We start from the raw sequence: 13,547 nt of genomic DNA, 5'->3' as shown, positions 1-13,547 counted from the left end.
ATTTATTAAGATTATATTTATGTTGCAACTGTGAAAATTCAAGCACTTTACCATTTGAAATAACGTCATCTAATATACGTATTCCTGCTATCATCCAATGCTTCTAGACGAGCCTTTCTCCGCCAATTTGAATCTTGGAGTTCACCCAAATGAGCTCTGGATAGGTTGTGCAGGTCGTAATCTCAGTTTCACACTTTCTTATGGACACCAGCCATCAAAAACTGAAGTTGATCTGAATCACCACCCCAGTGAGGTAAGCCAGCTTATAACATTGGGTAAGGTAGTGGTTACACTCACTATTAACAAAACATCAACTGTTCATTGTAGAAAATGCTCAAACAGTCTGTTCTAATAACATTGAAATCTGTGGCAGAGAATAGTGAAGAGCTGCATTCAATTGCCACTGTACTAGGAACAAACAAACAGTTCCTGACCAAATGGTATGCAATTGATGGTTTTGGTCATCAGGTAAGTAACGTACATAGTAAATGACAACAGATAAAGATTCAAACAGTCCATCCAATCTGCCCTATAATTACATGCTTTACAATTTCATAATTAAGGGGATCCTTGTATTAAGGTGCGCTAACCAATTTAGCGCACACTAAATGCTAAGGTGCCCATAGAATATAATGGATGCCTTAGCATTTAGACCACGCTAATCTTTAGCGCACCTTAATAAAAGGACCCCTAAATTAAAATGTCTTTTTTTCTTTGTTATTTCTGGGCCATAGACCTTAGAAGTCTACCCAGTACTGTTCTTAGGTTCCAGCTACTGGAGTTGCCGTCAAAGCTCACTCCAGTCTATCCAAACCATTTCATCTGCTGGATTCAGACTGAAAAGCTACCCATTTATATTTTAATTAGAGATCCTCTGTGTTCATCCCATGCTTTTGGTGACTAATATGCCAGATGTTGATTTGGGTATCTATATTGTGGGGTCTCCTAGAAAGGGTCTAGGACAATTCAACACGATAAACTGGCCATGATGAATCTGATTAAGTATTTGGGGAAAAGCTATGCCTTCTGCATCCCCCCCAAAATTAGATTCAGCATATGGGGGGCAATGCTCCCCCACCCCTGAAAGTTAGATGCAGGCTGTAGGGCAAAGCCGAGAAGCAAGCAGTGATGGCTTGTGGGGAGCCTGGGCCCTAGGGGAAGAAGCCACTTGGATGGTAGTGGCTGGTGGGGAGTCCAGGTACTGGGGAGAAGGCTGGGGCATCTCTATGGCAGTAGCTGAGGGCCGGAGCTTTCAGCTGCATATTACAGGTACTGTGGAGGATCGTCCCATTCTGTCCATGCCTATACACCTGCATTTCTAGTTTGCCTATGTTTATTAATAATAATAATAATAATAATAATTTTATTCTTATATACCGCCAAAGCCATGGTAGTTTGAGGTGGTTTACAACAAGAAGTACTGGACAATCAGCGAAGAGGTTACAATTCAAAGTCGTCAATACAATCTTACATAATGGAAGAAGTGGAAAGCTATATAGTTCTTAGGTTACTGGTTGAATTAAAAGAGCTATAAAAATTCTTAGTTTACAAATCGGTTGAACAAACTTGTTTTTACCAGTTTTCTAAATTTGAAGTAGGTTGAGGAATGCGTAATAACGTTACTCAGCCAGTCGTTCCATTTGCCTGACTGGAAGGCAAGGGTTCTGTCCAGGAATCTTTTGTAGTGGCAGGCCTTTATTATAGGATAGGTGAACAGATGTATTCTTCGTGTGGGCCTAATAGAACTAGCCAGGTTAAATTGAGAAACCAGGTAAGTGGGGGGCCAAACCAAATATTGACTTATAGCACAGACAAGAGAACTTAAACAAAATTTGCGCCTCCAGGGGCAGCCAGTGGAGTTTTTGATAATAGGGGCTTATATGTTCCCATTTCTTCAGCCCAAAGATCAGTCGAACTGCCGAATTTTGAATGATTCTGAGTCTTAGAATGGTTTTTTTTGAAGGATCTCAAGCAAATGATGTTGCAATAATCGAGCATGCTTAAGATGGAAGATTGAACCAGTAAGCTGAAAGATACTGCATCAAAATATTTTCTGATGGTTCCACAGAACCATTCTGACTTCCACAGAATCGAGAAGCATTTTTTTAACCAATAAATCTGAGTGAGTATTTAGAGTAAGGTGGTGGTCCAGAGTCACTCCCATAATTTTTATGGAGTGGTCAATAGAGAAGACCTGACCATTCAAGGAGATCGAGAAGTCTTTGATTTTGTTGTTGGGGCTTGCCAGGAAATATTTGGTCTTGTCCATGTTGAGGTTCAATTTGAATTTGGTCATTCATAGTTCAATTTGCTTTAGAATAGATGAAAGTTGAGTAGTAAGGGGAATAACTATGGTGATATCATCAGCATAGATATAAAATTTAACTTTTAAGCTTTGCAGTAAGTTCCCCAATGAGGCAAGGTAGATGTTGAACAATGTAGGGGACAGTGGAGAGCCCTGCGGGACTCCACAAGGGTTTACCCAACTACAGGATTTTTTTATTGTCACTATAGACTTGATATGACCGTTGCTCAGAAAACCCTGAAACCAATTTAACATGTTACCTGAAAGTCCAATTGACTCCAGACAGTCAATCAGAATAGCATGGTCATCCAGATCGAAGGCACTACTTAGGTCTAGTTGCAGAATTAGAACACTAGTACCCTGACTGAATAACTCTCTCCTGGGTCAGAAAGGATTGTGGCATCAAGCATTGAGGGAATTCTTGGCTTGGGTGGAATAAGTCACTCTAATTAGGGGACGATTCAGTCCAGCCCCTCTCCCTGAAGTACTCCCTCCAGAAGGGGATAATTCATCATCTACACTGAAATGACTGCGATTAATCATTCCATTTCATACTAGAAGTAGGGAGATCCTGGATTCTCTAGAAGGAGAACTATTCCAGCAGTTGGTAATGGAACCCAAACAGGATGAGTGCCATACTGGACTTAGTGCTCACAAACCTGAAAAGTGTTTCTGATGTTATAATGGGTGATCATCTGGCTTCCGGTGATCACTGAATGGTGTGGTTTTAACATTAAGACAGATGTAGAGAGTGCTCATTCGAAAGTGAAGGTTCTAGATTTAAAAAATACTCAACTAACTTGTTCAGATGGTTGGATTATGTCAAGGAATTGTTGTCTGGATGGGAACATCTGGAAGAAGTAGGAAAGCAGTGGGAAAAACTGAAAGGAACTATTGTAAAGACAGCAAACCATTATGTAAGGAAAGTAAGTAAAAGTAAGAGGAAAAGAGGCCACTTTGGTTCTCAAAAGTAGTAGCTGAGAAGGTAAGGAATAAGAGGTTAGCTTTCATAAACTACAAAAGATTGCAGAAAGAGGAAGACAGGCTAAAATATCTGGAAAGTTAAGAGAGGCTGGTTTAGTAGTCAGGAAGGTAAAGATGCAAATGTAAGAAAAAAATAGCCGAGATGGTAAAATGGCAGGGGGGAAGGCATTTTTAGATATATTAGTGATAGGAAGAAGTGTAAAAGTGGCATTCTGAGACTCAAAAGGTGAAGGGTAGAAATATATAGAAGCTGAATGATAAAGATAAGGCTGAATTGCTTAACAAATATTTCTGTTTGTGTTCTCAGCTGAAGTGCCAGAAGTGGGACTGCAGAAGTCAAACACAAATAGGGCTGAAGAAGTGGTAGACCCTGATTGATTTTCAGAGGATTGTGTTTGTGGGGAGCTAGCTAAACTAAATGTGGACAAAGTGATGGGGCCAGATAGTGGACATCCAAGTGTATTGGAGTAACATAGGGAAGTTCTGACGGCTCCGCTGGCTGACCTTTTCAATGTTTCCCTAGAGTCAGGAGTGGTACCAGGGGACTGGAGAAAGGTGGATATGGTCCTTCTCCATAAAAGTGGAAGTAGGGAAGAAGTAGGGAACTACCGGCCGCTAAATCTGACTTGTGTGGTAAGTAAATTAATGGAAACACTTTTAAAATGGAGAATAGTGAAGTTTCTGGATTCCAGTGGATTAGAGCAGTGTTCTTCAACCACCGGTTCATGGACCGGTGCCAGTCCACAGAAATTTCCTGCCGGTCCACAGGGCCAGCATGTGCATCAGGCCCAAAACAGTGTTCTTCAACCGCTGGTCCACAGTGTGATCAATGCAGCGTTATCTTCTAGCCAGCTCCCTCTTCCTCACTGATTAAGTGCACAAAGCCATGGGCAGTGGCTCCTACATGCGTCCTGCGCCTGAACTGGAAGCCTTCTCTCTGACGTTGCAACGTCAGAGGGAAGGCTTCCAGATGAGGCACAGGGCATGCAAGGAGCCGCTGCCCACAGCTGTGTGCACTGCATCAGTGAGGAAGAGGGAGCCGGCCTGAAGATAATAACCGGGGGCGGCATAAAATGGCCAGGTGAGAGCAGGCCAGAAGGTAAAGTATAGAATGGAGGGAGGGAGACAACAAAGGTAAGGGGAATGATTTTATTTTTGAATTTAGTGATTGAATTATGTCAATTTTGAGAATTTACATCTGCTGTCAGTGTGTTTTGTGTAGTTTAATTTTGTGGTTAACCATTATGTGTTGTTAAGATTATATTGTGTATCTGTGAAAAATGAATGGAAAAAATAGTGTTACAATTAGTACTATTATGGGGGCGGGGTCTGGCGTGGAGATTTGGTAGAGATGGGCAGGGTCTGGCCCATGACTTAGCCCAGTGTTCTTCAACCGCCAGTCCACAAAATAATTCTTTTATTTCTGCCGGTCCATAGGTGTAAAAAGGTTGAAAAACACTGGATTAGAGGACCTGAGGCAATGTGGATTCACTAGAAGAAGGTCTTGTCACTCAAATCTTTCAATTTATTTGACTGTGACCAGAGAATTGGATAGAGGGAGTGCACTAGATATGCTGTATTTAGATTTTAGCAAAGCTGTTGACAGTGTTCCAAACTAAATAAACTGAGTTCCCTGGTTATGGGCCCCAAAGTGACAGACTAGTGAGGAGCTAGTTGAGTTGAAGACAACAGAGGGTAGTGGTCAATAGAGAAGGCTCGGAGGAAAGATATGTTACCAATGGTGTGCTTCAAGGTTCAGTTCTTAGACATGTTCTTTTTAATATTTTTGTAAGCGATATTGTTGAAGGGCTGTCGGATAAGATTTCCTCTTTGCGGGTGATACCAAATTCTTCAATAGAGTAGACACACCTGATGATATGGATAACATGAGGAAGGATCTAGCAAGGCTTGAAGAATGATCTGAAATTTGGGAGCAGAAATTTAATGCTAAGAAATGCAAGATCATGCATTTGGGCTGCAAAAACCCAAAGAAATGGTCGTTACAGTTTGGGGGGGTGAAGAACTTTTTTGCACAAAAGATGAGCAGGACCTGGATGTAATAGTGCATGATGATAATAGTGGCCAAACAGGTTGAAAAGGTGATGACAAAAGCTAGAAGGATGTTTGGGTGCATAGGGAGAGGCATGGCCAGTAGGAAAAAGGAGGTATTGATGCTCCTTAATAAGACTCTGGTAAGATCTCATTTAGAATATTGTGTACAATTCTGGAGACCACACCTCCAAAAAGATATAAACAGGATGGAGTTGGTCGAAAGGAAGGCTACTAAAATAGTTGGTGGTCTTCATCATAAGGCATATGGGGACAGACTTAAAGATCTCAATATGTATACTTTGGAAGTCAGGCAGGAGAGGGGGAGATATGATAGAACTGTTTAAATACTTATGTGGCATAAATAGGCATGAGGCAAGTGTCTTTCATTTGAAACGAAACTCTAGGCTGAGAGAACACGGGGTGAAGTTGAGAGGTGATAGCCTCAGAAGTAATCTAAGGAAATATTTTTTTACAGAAAGATGCATGGGACATGCACATGAGATCTTCTTGGAGAGGAGGAGATAGTGGATGTTTCGGAAGGGCAGACTGGATGGTCCATTTGGCCTTTATCTGCCTTCATCTTTCTATGTAAGGTTATGCCTGTTGTTTTGTGTTAAATTGTAATAAGTTTTAGAACACATTTTTATGTTTTGTCTGAATTTCCAAGATCTTTATAAATGCAGATTGGGTAGAGGGTTGGGATAGAAAACTGTATGGTGAGGGGACGGTAACAATATGATGGAAATGGACTGGTGGGGATAGGGACTAGATTATGTCACTAATTTGAAAAATAGTCTACCCTCTTCCAATGACCAGGGAGGAAGATTGATTCCAAGCACGATATATAGTATAATAATAAACAAGTGGAGAAAAAGACCTCAGTTCAAGCCAATAATGGCCCGAGCTGCTATAGGCAACAAGCAAATGCTAGATTAGATTATGTCCCTATGCACATCTCTACACCTTTGCTAAAGTGTTATTAATAAAACCCATTTAAAGTTAATTGAAGATGGGGATTTACTTGCACTATTTGAGATGTCCTTGCAATAGAGGTCAGGGTGCATTTCGTAAGACACAAACAAATAAATAACTTACATGAAGAGGGCTTGGAACTACATTAACCATGACTGGAACCTGTCCAAAGCGCATCAGGACAGGGTAGGGTAGTTGATGGAACATATGACTTTCCTGGCAATTGCATCAGCAACTGGATCAAACAAAACAACGCTGACTCATGTTCCCAGGGCAAATGTTAAGATGGGTGGAGACAGCATCAAAACTGCAAAATTGGCCTTATCTGCCACTCAAAATATCTGACCAACAGGTCTGGTCTCGTTCCATCTTGCAAGCAGTAAAGAGATCGTTTCTAGATCAGAAGTAAGTGTCAGATAGTTGTACATGAGACTTTTTACTGGAATAGCACAATATATCTGTGAATAGCTTTCCCAGGGTTATCTTCCCTTAATGGATAGCATAGTTACACTGAGGGCTCCTTTAAAAAAAAAAAAAAAAATTCAAAATTTTTATTTTATTTTAACAAAGACACATACAAATTAAATACAACAGTCAGAGCATTGAGGGCTCCTTTTACTAAGCTGCGTTAGCGTTTTTAGCGCACGCAGCATTTTAGCGCGCACTAAACCCACGCTACACGGCTAGAACTAACGCTCAATGCTGGCGTTAAGGTATAGCGCGCTAGGCAATTTAGCGTGCACTATTCCACGCGTTAAAGCCCTAACGCGGCTTAGTAAAAGGAGCCCTGAGTTTCAAAAGCAGGGCTGGAACTGGGTATCTTTGTACAATTAAATTGCACTGAATCTCCATGGCCTGATAAAAGGAAAGTAACTGAAAAGCTAGGCATAGGTGTAGTGACAGTACAATAAAAAGATCTTATCTACAGCTTGTTGGTTGACCCTTATTTCTACACATTGAAGGGACTAACATGGCAACTACAACAAGTTCTCCATCAAGCAAACACTTAGAGCAGTGTCTCGCAAACTTTGCCAAGCTGCAACACACTAAACGTGGTGGCTGCAGCTTGAGGCATCCGGAAGTGTGCGGATGTTGATACGATGACATCAAGTGCATGCTTGATGTCCTCACGTTGATATCTGTGCATGCGCGAAGGCCCTCCAGACGGGCCCTGAGCTGCTAGTAGGGGGTGCTGTTAAAGAAGATACACGGAGAGGAGAGGTGCTGGCGTCGGCTGACTGCCTACAGGATGTACTTCTCACCGCAAGAGGTACATCCTGTAGGCGGTCAGCTGACACCTCTCCTCCCTGGCATCTTGCGGCACACAGTTTGCAATACACTGACTTAGAGAGTGGGCAAAGTACTGTTTGAAAAGAAATTTTACAATTTATGCTGCTTTATCCAGCGCGGTTGATACAAGTAGGATATGAATACTAAAAATTGAAATAGAAATGACGGGGGCTGCTAAACACAATTCAAATGATCCCTCCCTGTACACAATGAAGGAGCTTGCTGAATATTGAGGGTGCTCAGCACCCACAGAGCTGTCACCTCTGATCGGGTTGTTGTGTCAGTGGGTCAAAGTTATCAGTTGGTGTGCAATAGTTTGGTCTCAATGTGTGCCTGTATACAAAGGGGATCCATGTAGGATGTAGGATCATATGCAGTCTCTTAGTGGGATCAATTTGTTTAGAGGGGCATTTTCGATATGATGTCCAAATCCGAGTTTGGACATTTTATGGAAGATGCACAGAAATCCAATAGCAAAAGAAAAATGTCTCTCTTTTTGTTTCAAAAATGGTAATTTCGCAGATGTGCTTTTCCTCAGTGCATCTATCTGAACCATTTTTGAAAAGAAAACACATCCAAAAGAAAAACACACACAATAAGCCATTGGGATGTAGGAGGGGCCAGCATTTTTAGTAGGATAGCCCCACAAACATCCCAGCAGTGCAGTGGGGCACTTTGGAGGCACTGCAGTGAAATTTACATTAAAAGGCCCAGGTACACATCTGACCATAACCCCCTTATAGTGTATGATAAGCCCTTCAAAACCTTATGCCTGAAGGTGTCACCTACATGTAGGTATAGCAGTGGCGTACAAAGGGGAGTGCAGGGAGGGGGCGGTCCACCTCAGGTGCAGACCATGAAGGGGTGCTCCCAGGGTTGGTTTCATGGCTCGGGAACTTTGCTGTTCTGTCGATATCAGGCTTTACTCTTTGCTGGGTCCTGCCTTTGCAGATGCAGGATGTAGGCGGGATCAGCAGAGAAGAAGGCCAGACACCGGCAGATTTGGGAGTTAAGCCTGCCGACAAAAAGATAACTCACATACTTCTGGGCCTGCCTTCTAAAGCAGCAGCAACAGTGGTGGTGGCCAGTTGGCACTCTGAAAAGGCTTCTTGTGGCCTGGCCACCAAGGCTTTACCTCTGCCGTGTCACTGATGATGTCACTGATGACACGGCAGAGAGAAGCCGTAGCAAAGCAGGCCACAAATAGTATGTTTGGCGCTGCTTCTAACAGTTGGCCACCTCCACTGCTGCTGCTGCCATTGGAGGCCCAAAGGAATGTCATATCTCATGATAGGGATTGTTGGTCAGGTCCAGAGGTGCTGCACAGGGAGATGGGAGGGAGGGATGGAAAACTACTGCACATTGGGGGAGAGAGGTGGAATTGTTGGACATGGGCTGGAGAAGATGAAGGGAGATGCAGCAAAGAGGTAGAAAAGGGTGAGAGGGAGAAATTCTGCATATGGTGGTGGAAGGGAGACATGCTTTGGGAAGAAAGGAGAAATGTTGGACATAGGATGGCGGGCAGGGAGATATGGTGCATGGGGAGAGAGAAAGAAATGTTGTATGTGATAATGGAGGGGAGGAAGGGAGAGATGCTCCATGAAGGTGAAAAGAGGTTTGACCTAGGGCACAAGGCAGGAAAGAGAGATGGTAGACAGTTGGAAAGAAACAGAAATGTTGGATATGGCAATGAAGGGAAGGTACAGAGATGGTAGATGGATGGTGAGCACTGAGAAAGAAGAAAACATCAAATGAGCAGGAGACTCTGGTGAGCAAGATTACAGAAGACAAACAGAAACCAGAGCCTGAGACCAAAATGATTTGAATAATAAAATGATCAGACAACAAAAGGTAGAAAAAATAATTTCATTTTCTATTTTGTGATTACAATATGTCAGATTTGAAATGTGTATCCTGCCAGAGCTGGTGTTAGACAGAAAACGTGAGCTAGAACCTAACAGAGAGAGGAAAAGTCTTTTCTGTTTATTTTGTTTATACTAGTGTTGCCCAATTCACGATTCAAATCGGTTTACCGATTCACTTCGGGTGAATCGATTCAAATTGATTTAAAACAAAAAAAAAATCGGGCCTCACGATTCGGTGACTGACCCTCCCCCCTCGCCCCCTAAAGCAGGAGTGGCAGCGCTGCCTCTTCCTGGCCGGCCGCTGCCACTCCTGCTTTAGAGGGCGAGAGAGGAGGGTCAGTCGGGAAGTGCTGGTGTCCGGCTTCTCCCCTGGCCTCCTGCTGGTGTCCAGCTTCCCCCCCTAGCCTCCCGCGCATCCATTTACCTTATTTCAGCAGCCTGCAGAGATCATCGCTTGTGCTAGCGATCTCTGCAAGCTGCTATAGGCCTTTGGAGCTGTTTCCTCTGCCGTAATCCTGCCTCTGATGTAAGAGGAGGGGCGAGACTGTGGCAGAAAGAAGACAGCTCCAAAGGTCTATAATACTAGCTTGCAGAGATCATTAGCACAAGCGATCCTCTCCGCAGGCTGCCAAAATGAGGTAAATGTATGTGCGGGAGATCAGGGGGAACACACAGGTCTTCAGGGGTGGGGGTGCAGGCCTTCTGGGGGGTGCAATCCTTCAGGGGTGCTGGTACAGGCCTTCAGGGGGTCAGGCCTTCGGGGGGTGCAGGCCATCAAGGGGGGACAGGCAGGCCTTCAGGGGTGGGGTGCAGGCTTTCAGAGGGGGGGCAGACCTTCAGGGGAGGAAGGCCCTGGTGTAGAAGTACATGGAGGGAGGGAGGGAGGGAAGGGGGGGTTCAAAGAGACATGCATATGCCGGACTTTGGAGGGGAAGGAATAATGGGTCTGAAAATAGAGGAGAGGGAGAGAGATGAAGGACCATGGGATTTAGGGAGGGAAGGAACAGAAACGGAGAGAAGTTGGACACAAGGGATGGTGTGGAGGAGGAATAGAGATACTGGATAGGAGGGTAGTTGGGAAAAGAAAGGGAGAGATGGTGGACCCTGGGGTGGTGGGGAAGGAGGGAGAGATGCTGGATGAAAGGGTGGTTGAGAAAAGGTGGATCTGTGGAGGGAGACAAAAAAAAGGAAAGATGCCAGGGAAGAGAAACGGAAGGGGAGGACAAAGATGGCAGATGGATGGTTAGCCCAGAGAAAGAAGAGAGAAGGAGACCCTGGCAAGCAAGTTATCAGAAGACAACCAGAGCCTGGGACCAACAAGATTTGAAAAATAACCAGACAACAAAAGGTAGAAAAACTAATTTTATTTTCTGTTTTGTGATTACAATATGTCAGATTTGAAATGTGTATCCTGCCAGAGTTGGTGTTAGACCGCAAACGTGAGCTAGGATTTAACAGAGAGAGGAAAAGTCCTTTTTGTTTGTTTATTTTGTTTACACCACAGCGTCAGTGTGGTTAGGAGAAGGCAAAGGGGATGAAGAGGCTATAAAATAAACCCACCAAGATAAGAAGAACATAAGAATATAAGAATTTGCCTCCGCTGGGTCAGACCAGATGTTTGGAAAGAAACAAACACCCAATTGGACAGGAAAATCAAACTGAATCCAAAAATCGATTCAATAAGCAGAATTGAATCGAATCAAATTTTTTTTCCCCTGAATCATGCAGCACTAGTTTATACCACAGCACAGGCATGAGATTGGAGAGGTTGTAACCCTCTGTAATGTTATGTTGTAACACTGTGAATGTTAAACTCTAACCCATTCTGAGCTTTCTGGAAGACAGGTTATAAAAATAAACATTACTAAAAATACATTTTTTATATGGGGGGGATGTTAAAAAATGATCAGCCCTGGGTGTCACATACCCTAGGTACGCCACTGAGGTACAGTTAGATTTGTGTGGGTTGTACAGGGCTCACATGTTCCACCATAAATGGAGTAGTTAGAGTGGGATAAGGATGGGTCCGCATTTCCATAGTCCGCTAGTCTACACCAGGAACCCGCTTTCTGCTCTACTAGGACTGGCCTTAATATTTGAAGCTATGATATAGACAAGTATGCACTTTTTCATTCACATCTTTGGGGGGTGGGAGAGGGGTGTCATCATGCCTTCATCGGTCTTCTAGTCAGCTTTTTGGCACTTATTCCTTGTTAAAGCAGGTCTAGCCCCAAATGTCCAAATTGTGCCCTGGACGTTTTTCTAAAATGTTTTGATTACCAGTACTGCAGAAACATGTCTAAATCATAAGCCCATCCTAGTCCTGCCCAAACCACGCCCCCTTGAGATTTAGATGCTTTGAGGACAAGCACTATGGAAATCCATCTATATAATTCATGTAGGTTGTGAAAATAGTGAATTGGAAGGGTTTGGCAAGAAAACCGTCCATTTGCCCCTTTATGCCACATTTTGGACGTTGTTGTTTTTTTTTAAACTGAGCCCCATTGTTACTCAATGGTAGGGCTAACCTGTAGAGTAATTGTGTCAATATGTCCCCAGGATTTAGGGTGGTCTTCATATATGCCTTTGGGTTTTGAGGTTACTGTGGGTCGTGGTGTTAATGTGTTACCATAGTTCTTTTTTTTTTTTTGTAGGATGGGCTATTAGGGTTATGTTGTCAATGTGTGTCCAGGTGGTTGTGTAAGATCATGGTGGTCCCTGTGGTCGTAGTTTCTGGGATGGCACGTAGGACTGCGAGGTCTGTATGTGTTCCGATTTTGGAGTGGCTGTGTAAGACTGGGACATCGCTGGTGAAAGTTCGAAACCGCTTGGGGCGGAGTCGGTATGAAAAGGCGTGGCCTCAAATCTAGGGGGCGTGCTGTGGTGGCAGCTGTCAGTGAAGTTCCATTGCCGCCACGTCGCCGCCGGATCGGGATCTGCCGGAAAGATGGAGATTCCCACCTTGCTCTCGGTAAGTCTCTCCCCACCTTCCACAGTTGCCATTATTATTAAATCCCCGGAAATACGTCCCCGAACTCGCTTATTCTGGCCTGTCCCGTCACCATTATCTAACTACTGTACTTGAAAAGTAGCACTTCTGTATTCAGAGCGGTGGAAAATCACATTAATAGAAGGGCTTGGGAAATGAGGCAGTTTGGGAGGTGGGAAGGGGCCTGGACTAGGAGAGGCAGTCTCTTTAATTAGAGGGAGGGCAGGGCCTGGGCTAGAAGGGAAGTTGAGAAGGAGAGAAGCTGGGTTTGGGACCCAGGAGGAGTCTCATTAGTGAAGAAGGACAGGTCCTAGAGAGAGACAGTCTCGTTAATAAGAGTTGCAAACCTCAGGGATTGAAGATATATATATATATATATATTATGCTGCTTTTGCAAACAGGCAGCGTGTTTGCGTGGGTTGTTGGAGGTTTTTTTTACAATATCACAATACGGACAAACTGCAACCATTTGTCTCCACCGTACTATACAGTACTTGATGAAAAACCTATTGCACTAGTAGTGCAACAAGGGTCGGAATGCAGTCGGGTTTTCAGGATTTCCCCAATGAATATGCATGAGATCTAGTTGCATGCACTGCCTCCCATTGCATGCAAATGGATCTCGTGTATATTCATTGGGGAAATCCTAAACACCCGACTGGATTTCGACCCTCGTTGCCCACCTCTGCACTAGTGGAATAGGTGGAAAGCACAAGAACCAAGACCCCCTCCCCCAAGGGCTATGAATGCTTCCTCCCTAGCAACTCCAACTGATCAAGGCAATAGAAAACCAAAGCAGTCAAATATTCAGCAAGCTCCTACAGTGAGTGTCCAGGGAGGGGGAATTTGTATTGTGTCACACATTTATCTATAGATCAGGGGTTGGGAACGCCAGTCCTTGAGAGCCATATTCCAGTCAGGTTTTCAGGATTTCTCCAATGAATATACATTGAAAGCATTGCATGCAAATAGATCTCATGCATATTCATTGGGGAAATCCTGAAAACCCGACTGGAATATGGCTCTCGAGGACCGGAGTTCCCTACCCCTGCTATAGATGTACCAAAATAGGCCACATCTATTGTGCCCT

The 13,547-nt window shown here is 43.8% G+C and overlaps 1 protein-coding gene across 4 annotated transcripts in view; it reads left to right on the top strand.

Moving 5' to 3' along the window:
• COPZ2 (COPI coat complex subunit zeta 2) overlaps nucleotides 1–13,547 on the top strand; it is a 59,972-nt gene that overhangs the window by 13,608 nt on the left and 32,817 nt on the right. For 2 of the 4 annotated variants that reach the window (XM_033917608.1, XM_033917609.1), the window contains exons 2-3: nucleotides 108–253; nucleotides 5,817–5,929. In XM_033917608.1, the coding sequence (XP_033773499.1) occupies nucleotides 5,870–5,929 (60 nt within the window). In that variant the 5' untranslated portion in view covers nucleotides 108–253; nucleotides 5,817–5,869. Of the gene's footprint in view, nucleotides 1–107; nucleotides 254–5,816; nucleotides 5,930–12,143; nucleotides 12,440–13,547 lie in introns of those variants that run through there. The other 2 variants (XM_033917611.1, XM_033917610.1) reach the window with 2 other exon arrangements.

Source organism: Geotrypetes seraphini, chromosome 13 (assembly GCF_902459505.1).
Source record: "Geotrypetes seraphini chromosome 13, aGeoSer1.1, whole genome shotgun sequence".
NCBI classification, from domain to species: domain Eukaryota; kingdom Metazoa; phylum Chordata; class Amphibia; order Gymnophiona; family Dermophiidae; genus Geotrypetes; species Geotrypetes seraphini.
Note: the sequence above shows the minus strand (reverse complement) of the source record. Positions and strands in the feature narration are given on the sequence as shown.